The sequence below is a fragment of the Aricia agestis genome, chromosome 15 (assembly GCF_905147365.1).
Source record: "Aricia agestis chromosome 15, ilAriAges1.1, whole genome shotgun sequence".
NCBI classification, from domain to species: domain Eukaryota; kingdom Metazoa; phylum Arthropoda; class Insecta; order Lepidoptera; family Lycaenidae; genus Aricia; species Aricia agestis.
In genome coordinates, this window is record NC_056420.1 from 7457534 (window position 1) to 7479979 (window position 22446).

Sequence of the window (22446 nt, forward strand, 5' to 3'; positions counted from 1 at the left end):
AATAAAGTATATTTTAAGCGCTTTACACACAGTAGCAATAGTGTAAGGATGTAAATTTAATATCTCATTTCATCTTTTCTTAAAAATTGAAGTCAATATTTACTTCAAACTTTCGAAATGTTATCGTTCCTAATCTATATTATATCTAGAACTATCGTACATCGTAGACCGATTCAAATAAACAATGCATTAATTACTATTGAAGCACTCCTACAAAAATATTTTTTTTTGCCAATTACCTAATCTAAAAATAATGTTTTTTTGTATGCTGACCGTACACGTTCTTTGCAGACGGTGCCTCTACCTGCCGGCTCCACGTCGGTGCTGGCCAAGCCCACCAAGTACCACTACTACCCGCACAACCAACACATCTACTTGCTGCCCGAGTGTGCCATCCAACAGGTATGCGTCGCCTTAAGGGTTCCCACGACCCACACTTAACTGCGAATTCGCATCGCATCGTAATTTTTAACCGACTTCCAAAAAACGAGGAGGTTATACAGGATGTAACAAAAATAAGTGATAATACTTTAGGGTGTGTATGTGTTCCTTATAGAGAGTTCACTGTGAAAGTAGCAGCGCTGAAGGACCAAATTTTTTTTTCACTTTTGTATGGGCAAGCGCCCGAACGTCAAGGTTTCCCCATACAAAAGTGAAAAAAAATTTGGTCTTTCAGCGCTGCTACTTTCACAGTGATATCTCTATAAGGAACACATACCCACCCTAAAGTATTATCACTTATTTTTGTTACACCTTGTATATTCGGCTGTGAATATATATTTTTTTATTATGAATCTTGTCGCGGATATTTTCGACGCGATGAGAATTAGCAATTATGTGTGGGAGCCCTTATGACGTTGTAATACATCACTTTTTTTATTGGGAAGATAACGCCTAAACTGCATGCCAAATAATTATTATAAACTTTATAAGTATTAAGTACACAAAAAATTGGAACAGATAAACTAATATACGCACAATTAGCACTTTTTGTACTGCTCGATTGTTAGTAGATGGAGCATAATAGAATTTTATTATTTAAAGTTGCAATTATATAAAAATCCTAGCCAAGTTCACAAAAAGACACAAGGTGGTAGGTACCATTACATTAGCAACAGCTGCATATCTATTTCGTGCCCGAGTGTGTTTTCCTGTTCTGAGGATTCAACAGGTAAGGTACGTCGCCTAAGTAAGGGATCGCGTTACGTCACTTTTTTTAAGTTGGGAAGAAGCAATGTAGGCACGACTTTAAAAGATAATATCATTTATTGAAGAATTGCCAAATAATAATTAAAATGGCATAACGCGATTCTCTTATATAATTACATTAAAATTCAAGGGTTCCCAAACTGTGCGCCGCGCCGCGACGCTCAGCCTGCCTAACATCGCCAACGAGATATCTCACTCTCGAGATAATTAAAAACTACTCGTCTCATAATATCAAAATCTCGACATTATCTGGACAAAACTCTATAAAAATGTGTTATTTCGATGATCTACGCGAGAAAAATGTTTGTCACGCTAGGGTCAATAGAGATGAAGAGACAAACCATCAAACATCGAGAAAACATGTAGAGTGAGATATCTCGTTGGCGTATTTTAGGCAGGCTGGTGCGCCGTGGAAAGGCAAGAGGGGCGCCGTGGCCCGTGAGTCGATCCTCCATCATTATCCATAACCACAAATAGTATAAAATAAAATAATAATATTATGAATTATACAAAGCAGGCAGATAATTAAACATTTGTTTATTATTATTTACTTGCTTAACCTAACTATAATCATTAAAAGTGTTTATATAAGTATCTTTTTGTAATAGCTAGGTAGAGAAGGGCGCCGCGCCGTAAACAAGTCAACATACCAAAAATCTACTGATGTTTAGAACGCGTTACTCTTGTTTTCAAATTTCAAGGAGTTACAAAGAAAGATACCTTCAAATATTATTCCAAGTCAAACAATGTTGCTTGAAAGCTATACACCGATTCAATTCCAGTGGCTAGAGGAATATAGTGAATGCATTAGTACCGTACAAGACGGCACAACGTTCGTATTGAAATTGGTAAGACGTATTGAGGTCAACTGTAACGTATGAACGTTATTTAGATTTGGTCCCTATTTCAACTAATACCCCTCGAGTATAACTGTTATTCCTAAGTATTCTTATGAAGAAAGGCGTACCACTGACGCATTATCTATGAATTTGGACATCGACCAGGAAAATTCTTATTTGCGCGTGAAGGCGTATGAAACCACGTAAGCTCGAAAGTCGCAAAAAATAACAACGCAAGCTGCGTTGCGGGCAACGCAAGCTGTTTAAATGTGGGATATAAAAACCTAGGAGGTCTTTCACATCTCATTTCTAGGCAACTAAGTATAAGCCTTATTTTCTTGTTCGACACGTAGATTTCCTACCAATAGGCAGCGACAAAAAAGACAGTTTTACTTGGCGCGAATTTTTTTTCTTTCAGACTATACAAAGCTAACTTCGCGTCTGTGTTTGCCATTTTATATCCTTGAACTAACTTCTTGCTCCTACCGAATATGCCTAGCAAACTTCACGTCTATGTATGCAACTATTTGTAACTAACTTCGCGTCTTCCAGGTGTGCAACGCAGTCTACGTCCGTCTCAACTACACCCAACCACTCTGCGCCTGCCCATCTAGATACCGAGACCCGTGCTCTGCCAGTCTCAATGCCGATGACCTACATACTACGAGACTGACCACAGATTCCAAGAAGAAGGTAAGTACTAAATATCGCAAAAAGCAGGTAAAGCAGGATTGAATCGATGTCACCTAACTTATAATAACCAAAACCTGCCCATAGATGAGAGCGCGCGCATCATAAAATTCTTCTCTCATTTCACTCATTTCTTATTCCAAATGCGGCAAAAGCACAAAAATATCGCCACCTAACGGCAGTTGGCCCCAAAAGCCTTTATAGATCTGACCCAATGACACTGGCCGACTTTACGAATCAATAAGAACCATACCTTTGTTCGACCGTAATAGTGGCAGTTATAGAAATTATTGATCTTTTCTTCCCATTCAATTAAATTATTGTAAAGGCATTCTTTGATCACAATGAGGTAAAGAAATTAGATTATTTGCTTTAATCGATTATAATGCACCTTGAAACTTACTTAAAAATGATGATCTTAATCTTACAAAATGAACAACCATTGACTTTGACTATACTTAAAATAGACGATATCCTGTATAGTTAGTTATATTATCTATCATTAGATATTCTTTAAAGCTTTTTTGTGACACGCGATATCGCGCTTAAGCATGTGTGTCTATGTGATCTGATTAAAATGTATGTATGTGTATTTGTAAATGCGCGATACACATATCCTGAGTGTCTTATTGCACTAGCCGATATATTGCGATTTGCAAGCAAGTTGAGATGTCGTTAATCTAGTTTCAGGGTGAAATAATGATGATTTTTAAATTGCAAGTATGTACAGAGAAGTTGATTTATAGACAGATGGCGGACCTACGAAGTTGGGTGAAACCCACTGAACGACTTACACTGAATTAACACAACTCAACCAAATGACGCAGGTCGGTCAACTGCCTATGAATAAACTTCGATGGTGCATGATGATTTTAATCCCCTATTTTGTGTCCAGTACGCCAAGAAAGCTGTAACCCTGGTGAAGACATGTGAACCAGTAGCGGAGATGAGGGAATGCCGAGCGCCGCGGGATTGGTCGCTGCTAGCGCTGCAGAACATACGGACGGGGAAGTCCCACTATCTGGTGATATGCAGGTGCCCGGAGTCGCATATATTAGGTATGTAAAGACCAATATTCTTTATTTATTATAAATTAGTTTATATATTATAAATTGGTTTTTCGTCCTGAGTGATTTGAGAATAATTTATATAGGCAAAAAATTTTAGGGCGTTGTTATAGTATAAAATGTTGATTTGGTCAGGCGGAATTACGATTTTTTTAATTTCACATTACTTAATATTTGTTCACGAAGATAAGAAGTGCATAAAAGTACGACTTTAAAACGGACTCATGGCACATAATATATGTATTATGCTTCTCAGAATACGTAGTAGTGTTAGTTACCTCCCTCCTGAAAATTTTGCTTAAAACAAAACGGTGTCGCGGGGTAATATTTCTCCTTTTTTAAGAACAATTTTTAAGAACAATTGAATATTTTTCAAAAATAATACTTGGGACGTGATCTACTATGCTAACGCGGACGAAGTCGCGGGTACCAGCTAGTATGTAGAATATAGCTTTGAACAATTTCTTACGTATAACTAACATACCTACCTACAATCAAATGCAATATAAATACATAGATAATGACAGCACACTCCAAAGTTTCATTTACGCTTGGAGGATGCCGGATGCGGAAAAAATTTCCCTGTGTACAAAAAAGGATTAACAGTGGGCAAAATTCACTCCATGATCACTATCTTACAAAGTACATCCCTTTATAAACGTTACATTTTGTTTTATTTGCACTTATTTTTATTGCGAAGCCGTAACGTGGCGCGTAAAGTATTTTAAGGGGATGAAAACCCTAAATCGTCTCCATAATATGAGGGTTTATGAGGAGCCAGTATTAATAGTTACACAAACTTCCAAGTTCCAGATTTTACGATAAGGATTTTTTATTGCTCGAAGATTTTATGGCAACTCAAATTTTGCCTAAATAAAATATTAATATTTTTAAGGCGTCAAATTGAGGCATGTTTTATTTTGAGTCACATTATAAAGGTCAGAATCACATATTTTATAAATTTTCATAAGCTTTCATGATATTGTATTAAACTTAATCATTGTTATAATGAGCATACTAAATATACCTATGTGGCATTTCAATGTCCCATGACGGACAAATACGGGCGATTATGCACGTGAAGTTATCATTCTTGTATGATTGCTCATGATCGACATCGATTGTCCCATCGAAGAACTTGATTCATAGCCAAATTACATAGGTCCGCCATCTGCCTATGAATCTTCTCTGATAGTACTTACGATCGATTGTAGACAGAGCAACCACGGTAACAAACGTGTCTTCGTAGCTATGTTACCAAGTCACTCGCAGTTAGTAGCCGTAGTCATAATTAAGCCTTCGTGACAATATTCCAGAACCTTCTATTTATCATTCCAGAGGGTCCCATGTCACACGACACGCCGACCTACGCGTCCGTCCCTGGGATCCGGGTCTACGGCATGGTGTGCGTCCGGTCTACGGGGTATAACGGTATGTATCAGACTTGGAAATGCCCAGAAATGTCTACGGACGACCAAAACGCTCGGGCGTTTTCTCATCTTTACAAGGCGTCCTTATGCACTGGCGTTTATCCATTCATAGTTGTACTAAAGTTTGTTGAAGTTGTGTTAAATACAACTAAGCATTGCTAAAATTAGGACCATGTAAAAAGAACAATATAATAATGGGTCTGAATACTGTACGGGGGCAATAAGTAAAAAAAACTAAGCATTGCAAACACGGTCTACAGCTACACCGTCATTTAAAAACACAGAACTACATTGTCTCTTTCACAAATGACCTTTAAAACACTGTATATTGTATAATAAGTACCCTAAACACTGTATAATAAGTACTGTGTACAGTATAGACAAACATTTTAATTTAAAAATAACACCTACGCAACGAAAACTTTTACCAGTATAGCTTAAACACAAGTATAATCTTACATACTCCATAGCGCGGTTATTCCAAGAATTCCCACCTTAAAATATTGTTATGAGGAAAAGCGAAAATGATCTCCTACGCCGACGGGGCATTAAGACACCTTTCTAAAGATAACTTGAAGGACTACACGCGGAAGATTAATGTTGATTTTAGCGAATAATCCCGGTTATAATGGCCAGGAAATTGTCTCGGAGGTGAATTTATGTCCGTATTTACATTTCAGACTTAGATAATAAAAGGTGATTAACTATTCAAAATGTACTTAGATATTTCAACTTGTTGAATTTAAATCTCTAATTTTGGAGACTCGCTTCTATAGAATTAATGACCCGGCTTCCCAGAATACAGTGAAATGACATCGCGTGAGAAAATTAGCGATTATATGGACCAGTAACGTAAATGCCCAAAAAGGATTTAGGTTTATCATTGCAGTAGCTTTATGGCGTTGCAGATGTCTATGGGCAGCGTAAATCAAATTACTCATTTTTTTTGGTAATTTACTAACCCGTCGATCGGGGGAAAACGAAATACAATAGATATTCAATTGTGTCTCGTTCACCGGTGAGCGTATGGGGCTTGATGAATTAAATCAAAATGAGGAAAACTATTCAATAGCATAATTATGTTACAGTTTTAATGCTCTACATAAATATGTCCAAACTTTTGTCTAAATGCTTATTCACAATGATACAGTAACGGACATGACCTGGATTAGTTGGAAAAACGCATTTTATTTTTATATCATTCCAGGTTTCAACACCAACCGCTTCTCCGGCGCCGTTCAGAGTACGACCAGCACGTACAAAGTCGACTACTCGCAGCCTCACTCCTACTCGGAAAAACCCATCTACAACCGCTACCAGACGCACAGCTACCTCGACAACTACTACAACCGGCGGTCGAGAGCGGCGCGAGTGAGGCGCATGACGTCACCGAACCCGCCTTTCCCGTGGCACAAAGTGAAAGAACTCGCGCGATCACTACATTGGATCAATTAAAACGCTCGTATTGTTAGAAAAAAGTAGGTTGGGTTCGAGACGGCTGAGGGTACACATGCTGCGGTAACGCAGCGTTGATAGATCGCTCTACTATATCTTAATGAAATGTCGCACGCAGTTACAAAGAGAATTTTAGCTTCAGTAGTAGTAACACGGAATATAATTTGTTATTATAAATTACAACGCAATTGTAACTTTATAAAAAGAGAATTTTATGAAATTCATGTCATCGTCATTGTTTTTGCTTAGCCTCCAAAACATTAATTGTTTCTTTTGTCGTTGCAAAAACGACAATAGTAAGCTAAGAAAATATGCAAATAGGCCCTGACTGTGGGGGACAAAAAAACAAAGGAAGCTCTCTGACTCTTTCCATCTTCATACATATTATAAGGCAAAATAGTTGCGTTTACGCAGCGTTGCCGCAGCGCTCGTGTGCAAGCCCCTCGTAGTAGCGCCCCGTTGAATCCAACGAGAACTATTGATTTAAAGTTATGTTAGCGTTCCGCTGATATCGGACTGTTTCGCTTCGCCCATGTCACTTTTCAATCGGAATTGTGTTGGGAATTTTCAAACCAATTTTCAGTATTCCGTTGCGTAGACGTTTTAAAGAATTTCGTTAAGTTCGTCGCAATAGTGTGTGTTTAACGACCGCACTTGAAGTTAATGAAGATTTTGACATAAGCTCCGTACATTTTCTGTCAAAACTGTAACAAGTAAAGTCAAGTTATCATCGGATGTAAAAAAGTAGATAGTTGTACGTGGGCGGAGCGCCAAGCATTTCTTGTACAGTCAGCGTGAAAAGCGATACGATATTTTATTAAAATATTAGACAATTTCCACGACGACTGTACTAAAGTACGTAAAGTAAATAGTTTAGTGTAATTAGTATACTTTGCCACATAATAATCCGTCCATAGGTTTAGGAGATTGAACCATCGAGATAGACGTACACAAAATGATGTGATACATGCTGCTATTAACGCATTTATAGGTTAAGTTAGATAAGGTATTTATATAAAACGTGTAACTGATTAGAACGCTTTGTAAATATTAGTAATAAATAGGAATATGTAACAATAAAAAAGTATTAAAAATATTGTTTCGTTTTCATTTCACCTACTTAGTGGGGGTATTTTCTTGTTGCCTCCGTGTCCAGTGTTTAGAGCGTGGCTCTAGACTCTCGGAGGTCGTGGGTTCGATTCCCGCGTTGGAAACAAGTTATTTTCAAGTTTGGTTAGGACAATGCAGGTTGATCACCTGATTGTCTGACAAGTGAGATGATCCATGCGTCGGATGAGCATGCAAAAAGTCGATCCTGTGCCTGATCTCTCGCCAGTCGTGTTGGTCTTCCATCCAGTGGGGTTATGAAAGTAAAAGAAATAGAGAGTGCTCTTTTGTACTGCGCACACACTTGGTCACTATAAAAATACTAATGTGGTTTCAATGAAACCGGCCACCGTCACCGAAACCGATGTGGGTGTTATTTTTTCTTGTTGCCGAGTTTCGGACTCAGCATTAATCTTATATTATGCTACGAATCAGTTGACTAATTTTAGACGGTGTAAGGACCCTGACCTAAATAAGCATCTTTTCTTCGTAACGTTTAATAATATTTGTTCTTATTTTGCAAACTTTCATTTTAATGATCCAATATCTAAGGTAAATGTCATCAGATACACTTCAGTTTTCTAGAAAATCGGGTAGGCAGACCTACGTTATTCGAACGGGAATATTGACTTAGTCCAAACACGCATCTGTATATTAGTGTTTAAGATACCTAAATATAATTTTAAATTGTGCCTAATACGTCTAAAGACACACATTCAAAATTTTGTCCAACTGAAGTACGTAGTTTTACATTATATGAAGCCCATAACGCATATAGATATTGGAATTTTACTACCAAGTTATGCTTAAGTTGGCCTCTACACATTGGCCCAATACGTTGGTCCAATGTGTACAACCAGCTTAATTTAAATTATAAAGGTCATCACTCACCTAGAACTTTCTGGTCGACGACGATGTCGCAGCAGTACATGGCGGCCATCAAACGCTGCGGCTGCGCCTGGAACGCGCGTCTGCAACCCTCCTTCACGGCGGACATTATTTGACCTGCAAATATTTTTTAAATCAGTATAATTATTATGGCACACGTATTTAGTAGAAAAATCCATACTTATCTGTATATATAAAACTCAAAGGTGACTGACTGACGTGGTGATCTATCAACGCACAGCCCAAACCACTGGACGGATCGGGCTGACATTTGGCAAGTAGGTAGATGTTATGACGTAGGCATCCGCTAAGAAAGGATTTTGATGAATTCCAACCCCAAGGGATTGAAATAGGGGATGAAAGTTTGTATATAATAATACTTCTTAACGCGAGCGAAGCCGCGGGCAAAAGCTCGTATTGTTATAAATACGAAAGTGTGTCCGTCTGTCTGACAGCTGTTATGTCTTCGCGCCCATTTTGCTGAATTATGGTATGAGGATACTTTGGGTCCCGGGAAAGGATACAGGATATTTTTTATCCCGAAAAAATGTACGGTTCCCGCGCGATAAACGAGTTTTGGAGCGACGGAGTTGCGGGCGTCACCTAGTTTTCGTTTAAAAGTCACGTTATAAGTAGTTCAAATGTTATACTGCCCTCAAACTATAGTACAGTGCTCCAAAAGTGATAATGCGCATAGACATTTTCGTAATTTTTCGGCAACGGTCGTATTTCCCGAGCGACGGTAGACGATATTGCATTGCGTTTAAGATACATGGTATTAGTCAAAGTTCGTCGTGATATTCCTGTAGCTTTTGTAATAAGGTCATTATTCACGGTCACTCATGCGCATTATTAATTTTGGAGTACTGTAGAAGTGGCTCTGTTTTTTGACCACGCTTTTGTTTTGACAAGCCATATTGTCTATTTATGCTACAGCAAACAAGTAGTGATGAGGCTGGATATAAAAATGTGAATTGCAATTTTTTGAAAACTTTAAATCTTAATGGACAAATATTTTATTTGAGAGTTCATTACCCCCAATTCTACTATTTAAATCCAAGAATCATGCAGCTTTGTTCCTTTTTCGTTCCAGTCAGTCCGATGAAACTACAAAATGGTATTCTAATAAAATCAACGTTAAAGGCGCTACTACAATCAACTTTGTGTCCTTAATAATTAATTCCAACCATTACAGATTTTTTTTTATAGCCCCCTTAAATATTTGCTAATTTTGTTTTTAGTATTTGTAACATTATACCGACAACAGAAATACATAATTTGTACAGTGTACACATTTCAATTATTTAGCTAGCGGAGTTCTTGAGATACAGCCTGGAGACAGACAAACAGCGAGGTCATTTCAATCGCGTTTTTACCTTTTGTATAAGGAAAGTAGGGATTGCAATCCGGCGTCATTTTCAATCCGGACCGGATTTGACCGGATTACCGTCAATCCGGCCGGATCCGGTCGGATTGATGAAATTGAACTAAAAACTGAAAATCATCCTATTTTTGCTTACTAATTCAAAATATGGCATATATGCATCACTTGTAGCTGATTAATGCAATATTTTTAAAGCGAGATACCACTCTTTAAAAACTGTAGAGCATGGAATAATATTTTAAATGTCCGTATGGTTGCTCAAGCACATTACGGCATTATCGCAACCTAGTCGGCCTAGCCTAGAAGAATGAGCAGGTTAATTGCACCCTCCCCACCACCATACGTAGCTGTGTCAATGGCGAGTTGACACTTAACGATATACAATATACATCCATTTATTGCTCATCATTTAAAAGCGTCACTTAGCAAATAACTTCTAATAGAGCTGCTGAGGTTCCGTAGTACCGCTAGTTTTTGATAATTTTTGTATAGTCAATGAATATACATTTATGACGTATTTAACACTACTAACAACATCATCTCAGTCACGTTCAAAGGAATTTGAATTAAAAGTTCCTTTATACTTCGTCAAATACATTTTTTTAGTTGATCGACTATTACTCAATAACTTTGAAGTCTTCTTAGCCGTGATAATTTTCCTTTTAAATTCAGCTCCCCTACCATGATCTCTTACAGCAGTATTACTTTAATATTAGTTTTGGATTTCGTATAAGCAAACATGATCACTATTTATATACACAAAAGTATGTTTTTTGTTTGTGCCAAATCTGAAAGTAATATTAAAGTGATACTGCTATAAGCTATTTATTTTCTATTTGTCTATACATACAATTTGTCTAATCAGCCTTTGATGTTACAATTATGTTCAATACTTATTATATTTTGTTCAAAATTTATGATATCCAATATAAATATACGATGTAATTAACACTAGATTAAAATACCAATTCCAATAAAAATACAATAAATGATTCCACTAAAATAAACAATTAAAATAAAATACAATTTAAATGTCCAATAATAAAACAACGGCACAAATATAAAACCAAAATTACAGAGACTATCCTAATATCACAGCTTAAAATTAGAACCTAATTATTGTTATCACACAAAATACTACCGTTACGCTTATTTACTACACCCACGATTGTCCTGCAAAAAGCCAGGAAGATATCCCGCTTTTTACCCCCAAGGATGGATGGCAGATTCTCACCCGTTATCGATGTGCCCAATTTCTGCTCAATATCGTATCTATTGCTAGCAAAAATTGGGCACTCAAGTATCAGGTGAGGAACCGTCTCCTCAACTCCTGACTGACACAGGCAGGACGGATCCTCCTTCAGCTTGAATCTGTTCAAGTAGAAGGCGAATCCGCCATGACAGGTCAGAATCTGTGTGGTGTGGTGTGTGATGTCTATTTTCTGTACTATTTTGTAAGCAGCAGCAGCGTTTGGGAAAAAGAGCTTCGTGACTCCGGCCGTCCCTCCCACTTTGTATCTCCTGTTCCATTCCTCAATCGTATCCTCTCTCAAGATACGCTTGACGAATGAAACATAAGAGCTCATGTTAGGCGGGCAGCACATTTCCTACTCCCGTGATTTTTTTCACATTTCTAGAAGCAATCGTTTAGCTGGGGGGACACTGGACTCTAACGATTTTTTTCACCTAACCAACGAACACCCCACACGGTGGTGTGGACGCGAAAAAAAATCATCCCCGCTTCATATGTATGGGAGGCACCATAAAAAAAATATATTTTTTAAGATTTTATATACCAATTTGTTGGAACCATTAATATGTATATTCATGCCAATTTACAGCTTTGTAGGTCCTATATATTATAGTCTCTGAGCAAAACCACGGACAGATAGACGGACAGACGGACCGAAACTATAACGGTTCATTGTTCCCTACAGAACCCTAAAAATGGGAGAAAAAGCTTATCCAGGGGTAACGCATTTAACGTAAGTTATTCATGCAACAACCATATCAGTTTGCCACAAATTAAAGTGTATTAAATTATTGTTATTTTTAGCAATATTCCACGAAATAAACCACAACTTGTAAGTACATGAGTGAGTGTAGTAGTGTAGGCATAGGCATGCGCAGCACGGCATACACTCACTCATTTACTTACAGTTTGATGTTTGTTTCGCGGAATTTTGCTAAAATATTAATATATACAAAATTTTAAGCTATGGATTTCCGCAAAGTAACGCCTGATTCTATTAACTATTGCCACAAATCGCTAACACCGGATCCGGTCTCCGGATCCGGTATATTGGGACCGGATCCGGTACCCGTAAAATGACGCCGGATCCGGCATATTTCCGGATCCGGTTTTCCGGATTGCAATCCCTAAAGGAAACACAAAAAGGTGAAAACTATATACATCTTTGTTATTACTTATTATACTATGTTAACGCGTATGAAGTCGCGGGCAACAGTATTATAAATATAAATTTTAAAACTATTTATTGATGTAAATAGTTTTAAAATTTATATAAGCCACGGGACAAAGTCAGTAGGACGTAATAGGCCATTTCATAAAACATTTGACGTTAGTATGTCGCAACCCCTATTAGCCGGGTGGTAAAACTGCATACTTGATGAGGCATGCCACATATTATTCACGCTTATGACGCTACTCCTAACCTCTAGGGATTACATGCATCCCGGAAATATACCGGAAACGAGCGAAGATATCGACCCACATTTGACCCTTTTCCGGTCAAATCACTCCTTTTACTGTAACATTATGCTGGTATGCATAATTAAATCGGTATATTTTACGGCCAATTTGAGGAAGACTGCATATTTTATGTAAAGTTGTAAATAAGATGCCAAAAAGCGCGCTTCCTTATGTTCATAGGGCACAAGTAATTTAATCGACCATTTACAATTATAGTGTTTAAAATACGACGATAATTCCGTCTTATGTACCATCGAGGAAATTGATTCCTAGGCAGTTGTCGGAACTATGTCATATGTGGTCAACTTATGTCAATTCCATGTTAGCTGTGATTGGTCGGATGGGTTTGACTTAAGCCGCGTCTCCACTAGGCAACATTTAGCGTGCGACACGTGACGCTCAACATGTACGGCAACGCTGCACAACAGCGCGCGATGTTGCCAGCTGACGCGCAACATGACGCGCGGCTTGTTGTTTGTTTAAAGAGAATTGCATCAATTGTCGTCAAGTGGAGACGCGCGCAACAATGTCCGTAGTGTGGTCTAACGAACAAGTGCTCAAATTAAGCGAACTGTACCAAAACTATGAACGTCTATGGGATACTGCTCACAGATACTATAAAAAAATTATAACCACTGCCACTAAAATCAACACAAGTTCCTCTGGCGACATGTTGGCGACGACTGACGTAAAGTAGATGCGTAGACAGACAACGTTGTTCATCAAAAGTCCCGCGCTGACTTTCAACATGTTGGGCAACTTGTTGTCCAGCATGTTGCGCGTGAATTGTTGCTTAGTGGAAACGAGGTTTTAACGTGACCAAATTACTTAGCCGCCATCTGCCTAGGAATTAACTTCTCTGATTATAGTACCTACATGCTAATAAGGCACAAAATATGTTCACCAAATCTGCTATTTTAATTCAACAGTGACAAATCTTGAGCAGTCTCGGTATAATAAAGCTACAAAACGTTATTCTCATTAAGTCTGCGTTCAATTAGTATTTATAAAATTGTTTCTGTTCGATCGAACCAAATTGGATCAAAGTTGTATTTTTGAATAAACTTAGCAGAATCATCGTATAATATTATGTGTATCGATAACTTAGCTGCGAAATTATATGATTAACTCTACGAATAATAAAAACTAAGGAAAAGGAACTCCGACAAAAAACATGTTGTACAATACTTGTCAAAAATGTGACGTTGCATGACAGTTCGAAAGGAACCAAAAAAACGGTAATAATATGAGAGTTTCGTTTCCTTAGTTTTTATTATTCGTAGGATTAAGTACTTATTATCGAAGCAGATAACGCCCGTCATCCGTACTTTTTCCAGGATAAAAGTATCCTATGGTCTTTCCCGGGACACAAAGTATCTTCATTCTCCATACCAAATTTCAAGAAGATCGGTTCAGCGGTATGGGCGTGAAGTGGTAACAGATAGACGGACACACTTTCGCATTTATAATATTAGTATGGATAGTATGGATACCAACCCAAGTAGACAAGTGGCAAGCGATTATCGTAAACGCAAACAAAATGTATGCGATTTGACATATAAAGTCATCGCTTCGCTAGCGAATACTAATGTCAAATCCCATACATTTTGTGGCGTTGGCGTTTACGATAATCGCTTGCCACTTGTCTAGGCCCTCTGGCCATTTAGCCGAAACTTTTTCGTTTTCGCTTCGTTATAGAATCGCTGATCAAAATGTATTTAATTGACATAAGACGAGTCGAACGTCAACGTCATATTAACTAACGCATTTTTATCGGCGATTCTATAACGAAGCGAAAACGAAAAGATTTTGGCTCACCCCCCAGATTACTGTAATGTATTGCATTTACCGAAGTCTATAGCTCAATCAGAGAAACTTTCTCCCAAATTACTTGGAAAACGTAAATTTTGAAACAATGACACTTCATCAAGCTAACCTGACAATGGGCCGAATGTGTGGGAATCCTCCTCCCCTTCACTTTTATCTAGAGACCATTCTTCGACGCAGAAAGCGACTCCCATCATGGGCTCCTCGCATAACGGCCCAGCTAAAGACGCCATTTGAAATCCATTAACAAAACTACTCTCGTATTCGAATCTCGCGTCCTCCTGTAGTTCTGTTTCGTGGTGTAAAAACTTCGTTTTGTAATCTCGGGTGTGATTGAGAAGCAAATTTGGCCCGCAATTCCTGGGGCCCACGGACCAGATTTGATTGACGGTGTCCTTCCATTCTGGTAGTTTTGAGCATATTTCTTCGAGTTTGGTTTTGAAGTCGTCGATCAGTTTTTGGACGCGATCCGATATTTGGTGTTTCGATTCGTTTAACTTCAAGTCTTCTAGTTTGCTTTCTATATTGTTCTTTAGGCCTTGCTGTATTTTGATGTGTTGTGATACCGCTTTGAGGATGTCTGCAGATTTGTCTAGTAACTCTGTTATTTGGTTGGGCAGAGGTTTCGCTCTGATTTTGATGGTGCTCTGCTTGTTGTTGGTTGTGACTGTGATCACTGGATCCACTTCCTCTTTGTTCTCATCGATATTTTGGGAATCGATTTCCTCATTCGCCATATCGATTTTCGGCGGTTCGACTACCGTCTCTCTAAATGGGACGATAGGTTCGGAGACTGTTATCGGTATCTTCGCGTACATGTTCCTAGGAAAGAAAATTACAATATTACTTTAGGTGTGGCTATTGATAAGGTAATAATGGTATAGGTAGGAATTATAGAAACATTTGAGGAATTGTATTCAGACAGCAAATTGGGCTTATTATTGTCGCACTGTTGTTGACCAAACACGAGAAGCCGTTAATTTTTTAGGGTTCCGTACCTCAAAAGGAAAAAACGGAACCCTTATAGGATCACTTTGTTGTCCGTCTGTCCGTCCGTCCGTCTGTCAAGACCCTTTTTCTCAGGAACGCGTGGAGGTATGAAGCTGAAATTTATATCAATTACTCAAGTCTACTGTCCCTTGAAGCTGTGAAAAAATCAAACTTCTAAGCCAACGCAATCAAAAGATACAGCCGTTTATGCCGCAAATTTTCGACACTTGCAAGGGAATCAAAACCTACAGGGTGCTTCCCGTGAACTCAGAATCTTGAAATTTGGTACGAAGCAACGTTTTATAGCATAGATAAAGGAAAAATTACGAAAACCATAAATTTTTAGTTACATCACATAATATATTTTTTTTTAATAATTTTAAACTTACTACCCATTTCCTCATAAACGCGTAGAGGTATTAAATTGAAATTCATACCAAATACTCAGGTCTATAATACCTTTAAGCTGTCGGAACCCTCGGTGCGCGAGTCCGACTCGCACTTGGCCGGTTTTTTTATGTCAAGACGATTCATTCAAAATTTATACAATCCATAAAATAAACTGACGAAAATTTAAGCTTTGGACCTTAATATATTATGGTGTTAAGTGGCTTTCCAAACAGATGATCAGACCATTATTTAACATTAAATAAGTTATCCCTAAATATCATCATAACACCCTTTCACCAGCCCTGATAGAGGAATCAAATCAAAGATAATATATAAAACCAATTAGTTAACTAGGAACCACCTTCTAAGTTAACTTTATGGTGCCAGGTGCCATATATGATATAAAGGGGTTCGAACATTTTTGTATGGAACCTGGCATATCTAGCCACCGGCCATATTTTTTTTCAAAATTTCCGAGCACGATAAAAGTGGTATATTTTTTCGTATACTTCCACTTACTTCAAATCCTCAAGACACCTCTGCAGATGGACTTCTCCAGCAGTCACCAGCACATGTTCGCCGGTCTCTTGGAGTAACACCTGGACGCACGAGTCGGATTGGTTCAGGAGTTTTAGACCTAGAATGAAGGGGGAGTTGTAATTCCTAATCTTTTAAAATACCTTATTCTTTTGATTAACAGTTTAAATTTACAACTATGAGATGAGGCACAAAAGCAAAATTTTATAGTTTAAAATATTTAAGAGAATATAACACTAGAATCTAGATGTAGCAAACCAGCGGGGCTAAAATGGTAACATTTTAGCCCTGCACAGTACGACAGAACAGGGGGGCTAAAATGGTCACATTTAGCAATTCCTCTTAATCAATTCAGCAAATGAATTGTCAAAACTGTCAAACTGACAAATGTCAAATCAGTACAAAAATACAGAAATGAATTGCTAGCAGAGTTGCATTTTGCGACTTCAGAAAAATTTATCATATTATGATTCACATCATGATTCTTCAAAGCGACCATTTTAGCCCCGCAGAGTTACGCTGTTCTGTCGAAATTCGTTTATCCATACATTTCTCTGAGATAAAAACTACCCTAAGTTCTTCCCTACAATTTAAGTAGGTACATACATAATATTTTCGCTTTTATAATATAAATCATGGATAGATCTGTGTAAAAATAAATTCCGCCAAAAGGTTGCGCCTGCGCAGCTATTAGAACGGTATTAATAGACACTCTTTCGGATTTAGAATATTAGTAAGGTTAATGCTTGTTGATTATAGTATGTATCATCTTCACTCACCTTTAACCAACTGCGCCAGTTGCGAAGGGTACGTGGGTTCGACTGCCACTCTAAGTATGGGTACGGCAGCATATTGGATTTCGCTGAAGGCTGGACAGGCGATGGTACTGCTAAGAGTAGCTGTCTTGAGGATATGGTCCTCGAGACCTCCTATGCCTGGGTAAGAAATAATAGGAGAATTTTGAAAATAGAACTAAACTTTTTTTCCGGTAATGTGTCAATTTGTGGCAATGTGAAGATTTTTTTTTCCGAGAGCAATATTTTAAAATAAACAATGTTGTATATTATAATTAGGGTCAGGTTACACCAAGTCGCAAGTGGTTTGATGCGACAAATATCATGGTATAATATAGTTTAACAAAAAATTAAAATGTTTGCGTTTTAACCCATCAATCCCCAAGTAGCAGCCGGCTGCCGCATAATGATTAAAAATCTATTGTGTCTGCGATACCCACGATGGAGGTGTTAAAATGTAGTGGTAGTAAAAACGGTCAAAAAGTTGTTAAAGCTAAATTTTAAAGTAATAGAGCATAATATATACAGATTTTATATGTTCTGAGATAATATACATAACACGACGATAATTGAATTATATAACACGTAGATGATTAAAATATTATATTGAAAAAAAAAAACACTTAAAAAACTTACCAATGATATTTCCTGCAATCGCTTCTTCCATGTCTTCAAGTTCTCTACCCATTAAGGTGTACAGTGATTTGATCCTATAAACAGGAAAATAATATCAACTAAAGTATTTTAAGAATAAGAGAAAAAAATATTTACTTTTAACTATTTTTTCTAAAAAGACGAAAATATATTTTATTGAAATTGTTTTGTAACTGCCATCTAGTGCCGAAGTTGTGAAACCATTCCATTATTGATTGCTTAACTCGATCTGCACTAGGTGGCGCTTAATATGTCAGCGCCATCTGTCGGACTTTTCCGCAAAGTAAGTTGCTTTTGCGCAATTTATTGAAAACAAAACTGTTTTTTAAATATTTCGTATTGAAAACAAAATTCTAATAACATAAACTAAAATATAAATGTTAATGTAGTGATTAATACTCACTCCGCACAAGTAACATGTTCATTGCTTTGCAAATCTTTAAGTTTTTTATGTGGATCTATTTTAAAATCTGGTCTACTGAGTACATCAGATGGGTCATGCTTTGGACCGAGGACATACAATTTGTCTCCTTTTCTTACTTTACCACTAAATACTCTAGCGAATGCTATAAATGCTGTATCACTAACTTCTTCCTTTTCTTTTTCATCTTCAGTACATTTCTCAGTTTCATCCACATTTTCTTTCTCCGGAACTGGTTTTAAACTATTTTCTTTCATTTCTTCGCGCATTTTTCTGGCTTTTTCTCGCCTTAAAGCCATTTCCTCTGGGGATAGCACTTTAGGCTTATTTTCCGGTAATATTGATTTATCAACGCTAAACATTTTAGATATAAAAATAATCACAGTTGCATTGTCACTACTATCACAGGCTAAAAAGTCGTCTTTGAGTTTTTTCGTCTCATCAGGATACGACTCAAGGTCTTTAATCCTGGAGCACATGAGTTTTTCGACTTTTTCTGGAAGAATTTCTTTTGGCGACGGTAGTTTTGAACATACCATATCTAAAACTACATTAGACAGTGGTAGCCACTGCATCATCAGAGACTGTAGCTGTATCCTACTATCAGAATGTCTTAAATCTCTAGTGGTAAGTTTAATTCCTAATTTCTCACAAATAACTGGAACTTTTTCTTTATCGTTCCTTAGGACGATAGTTTCGTAAATATTCCATAAATTATCGAAAACAACTTGTACAAATAAAGGTTTCTTGGCCTTTTCTTGAGCACCTTTCATGAAACGTTTTGTTTTTGCATTTAAATAAAAATCACCCCACAATACTTTTCTGAGCAATTCTTCTTTGACACCTGAAAGGAAAGACCATACAGCTATTTTGTTCTACATAAAGATTTAAGAAATAGTGTATTCCAAAGTGATGCACATAAAAAATTCAAATATAATATAATATTTTCATTTGAATAATAATGTTCTAATAATAATTATTATATGGGACAATAATTTTAGCCATTTTACTTGAAAGAAAACACAAATAAGATTAAACAAAGATACATTATGTAAACAATAAATTTTTACCTAATTTATCAGAAAACAACTTAGCAAATGTTTGTATGGTAAACCCCCATCCATCTATGGCGCTAGCGAAAACAACATTTCCTTGCTCCGGCGAGAAATACAAGTTGGAATCATCGGCATCTTCTAGAGCAGAGGTCCAATCATAGAAGTTATTATCCTCTTTTGGCTTTGGTGATTCTTGCTACAAGTAAATGTGAAACTTAAATTATAAGCGAAAGAAAGATACTCCAAGGTATTGTGTATTATGTTGTGTATTATGTATTGAAGAGACATAATACACACAGAAGAGACAATTACAAGTCATAATCAAACAATGCAAATAACTAATATTTTAATATATGATACTAATATAAAAAAATAAAGTAAGTAACTAATAATGAGTAAAATTTTTTCACCATAATATATATTGATACTTATCAGAATAATTACTTTAATTTTTGAACTATTTCTATTTATTATTATTTAATAGGGTGGGTTGCACCAACTTAATTTAACTTTAAGTACCTTTAACTTAACCATGACAAAATTTCAATTAATTAACTGTCAAATCACTAGTAAAAGTCTATAATGGACGACATATTACATAATTTTTTGTAACATAAAATTAAAATACTTTATGATATTGATAATATATTACATGATACCTTTTTATCCAAAAGAGTTTCCTCCGTCTCCATAACACCAGAGGTGAACAGCTCACCCATGACAGCATTAACTTGTTCCAGAACTTGCATTATATGTACATAAGCATCCAGAGCTGTCATTCTCATTTCGACGATGAGCCGATCAATTTTGTTCAACACTAACACGGCTTTGATATTTTCTGCGTATGCTTGCTTCAGCGCCAGACGCGTTTGGGGACATACTCCTTCTACAACATCAACCTGAAAACATGTTTTGTATTTTATATTTAGGAATAATAAGCTTCATAACTTTTGGATATGTTAAAAGAATATTTGCCACAAATATTCAGTTATCATTTGAGTAACAAAATTTGTAAAAGTTGCTGTCCATACTGCAAATTGTAGTGCTGAAAATAGTCTCTGTTTGGTAGAAACTAAAAAAATATTTACAACTTAATTATTTACAAGTTGTAGATAATTTCATGTACCTACATGTAAGTACTTTATTTAAAAACATTGCTCAGTATATTTTGCCATATTGTGCAATATCACTTGATAAACATTTCATTGAGTCTTATAAGAATTAATCAAATAAACAATACTTGTAAATTAGTGAACAAATAAATAATGTATTACTACATCAATTTAATTTTTAATAAGTATATGGTCCTAAACAAATATTTTAAGACAAAAACTGGTATAAAATACTCACAATAACAATTGCTCCGTCACATAACCTGACTGCTGTTGATACTTCACTGGAAAAATCGATGTGCCCTGGAGAATCTATAAGGTTCACAAGATATTCCTCCTTCTCTAGAGCATGATATAGAGCAATACTGCTGCTTTTCATGGTTATTCCTCGTTCCTGTTCGTCTGGCCTGCTATCCATGTACCGGAGTTTTCCCGTCATTCTCTGCGATATGATGCCATTACTGGATATCAGAGAGTCTGCTAATGTGGTTTTCCCATGATCCACATGGGCCACAATACAAATATTTCGAATTTTCGAAGGTTTAGTTTGAAGTTCTAATAACTTCGATGAATCCACGAGTCTCATGGTGACTCACGACAAAACTGCAAGTACGAGTGTAAAGAAAGTATTAATGATGTATTATACTGAGTATTACTGCTGTAAATTAGAAGTTTTATTGAACAAATTGCACAATTTACAACGTGAACAGTATCAAAAACATTGGAAATGTCAACAACACTCTTGACTTTGACAGCTGTCAGTTAACACATGGCGCGTGTTCTCTTACTCTATCAGTGCACTGCCCAGTGCGATAAATTTTCGATGAGGCAAACTTGGAAATATCAAATAGGTAACTTACGTTCCAAGGCAGAAATTGGACTCAACACCTCCAATTCGAACCTAGATAGTAATGGGTTCTAGGCCAGGGCGTTATATTTTGATCTTAGATAATAATAATAAAATATTATGAGGTAGGTACGGTAAGTATATTATTGCTATCTCTTACTTCATACATATTATTATGGCGTGAGAAACTCTCCATCTCCAACTAAATGTCCAGTTAAAAATTATGAGAATTGAGATTGACGAGGGTCGTGACTCGTGGCACTCGTAGAGGCTTTGCTTCGTAATTTTATAATAACGTGATTTCTCACTTACTTCGGCACTTAGACAATGCAACGAGCTTACACAGTATAGCAATATGACATAATATTGCTATACTGTGGAGCTTATAAATATATAGACCTACAACTTACAAGGATGTTTTGGCACGTGATCAGTGCCGGTTTTAGCACTACCAGTGCTAAAAAAATTAGCGCCCCAGTTGTTTGCCTTCAGTACCCCATTTTATCCGGTGCCCAGGACGGTCGCCCAGCGTCGTCGTCCCCTGACGCCGCTACTGCACGTGATGACATGAATGTCAATGGGGGCGTGGACCTTACGCAAAAGATTATTTGGATGTTGCCATGATGGCGTGAGTGTGGAAAAGCTTGACTGACATTTTATTGGATCCCGGTAACGTCCCGTAGAATTTCGGCTACGCTCGAATCACTTATGATTGTAATTTGTAACTTGTAGATAAATCAAAAGTTTTTACTTTTCTTCTTTAAGTTTTGTAATAAAATATGCGGGTGTTAGCTAACTGCAAAGGCCTGTGCTTGTAAAGTAATTAATAAAAAATAAATATTCCGGTCGAAAACTTTTTGAACTGAATCTGCGTGAAATTCGCCACACCTGTGTCCCCAGACAAATGTGGTTTTAACGATGATATCTGCGACGTAAAACTATACGGCCCACGTAAATATATTAAACGTAGGTTTAACCTTTATTTATATCCACGGTATAAAAAGTAGAGCGTCCGTGACCTAATGGGTAGACCTTTG

General features: G+C 37.0%; 2 protein-coding genes across 2 annotated transcripts in view; one reads left to right on the forward strand and one right to left on the reverse strand.

Moving 5' to 3' along the window:
* LOC121734116 overlaps positions 1 to 6837 on the forward strand; it is a 124344-nt gene extending 117507 nt beyond the window's left edge. Inside the window, exons 2-6 of the mRNA XM_042124533.1 lie at positions 292 to 402; positions 2601 to 2741; positions 3634 to 3796; positions 5144 to 5236; positions 6443 to 6837. Coding sequence (XP_041980467.1) covers positions 292 to 402; positions 2601 to 2741; positions 3634 to 3796; positions 5144 to 5236; positions 6443 to 6690 — 756 coding nt within the window. The 3' untranslated portion in view covers positions 6691 to 6837. The remainder of the gene's footprint in view (positions 1 to 291; positions 403 to 2600; positions 2742 to 3633; positions 3797 to 5143; positions 5237 to 6442) is intronic.
* Positions 1 to 21280, reverse strand: part of LOC121734115 (elongation factor-like GTPase 1) — a 209793-nt gene extending 188513 nt beyond the window's left edge. Inside the window, exons 1-9 of the mRNA XM_042124532.1 lie at positions 20801 to 21280; positions 20110 to 20349; positions 19466 to 19646; positions 18378 to 19239; positions 17957 to 18030; positions 17306 to 17461; positions 16509 to 16626; positions 14719 to 15431; positions 8689 to 8802 (exon numbers count right to left, since the gene is read on the reverse strand). Of these exons, the coding sequence (XP_041980466.1) occupies positions 8689 to 8802; positions 14719 to 15431; positions 16509 to 16626; positions 17306 to 17461; positions 17957 to 18030; positions 18378 to 19239; positions 19466 to 19646; positions 20110 to 20349; positions 20801 to 21148 (2806 nt within the window). The 5' untranslated portion in view covers positions 21149 to 21280. The remainder of the gene's footprint in view (positions 1 to 8688; positions 8803 to 14718; positions 15432 to 16508; positions 16627 to 17305; positions 17462 to 17956; positions 18031 to 18377; positions 19240 to 19465; positions 19647 to 20109; positions 20350 to 20800) is intronic.
* Between the last annotated feature and the right edge of the window lie 1166 nt (positions 21281 to 22446).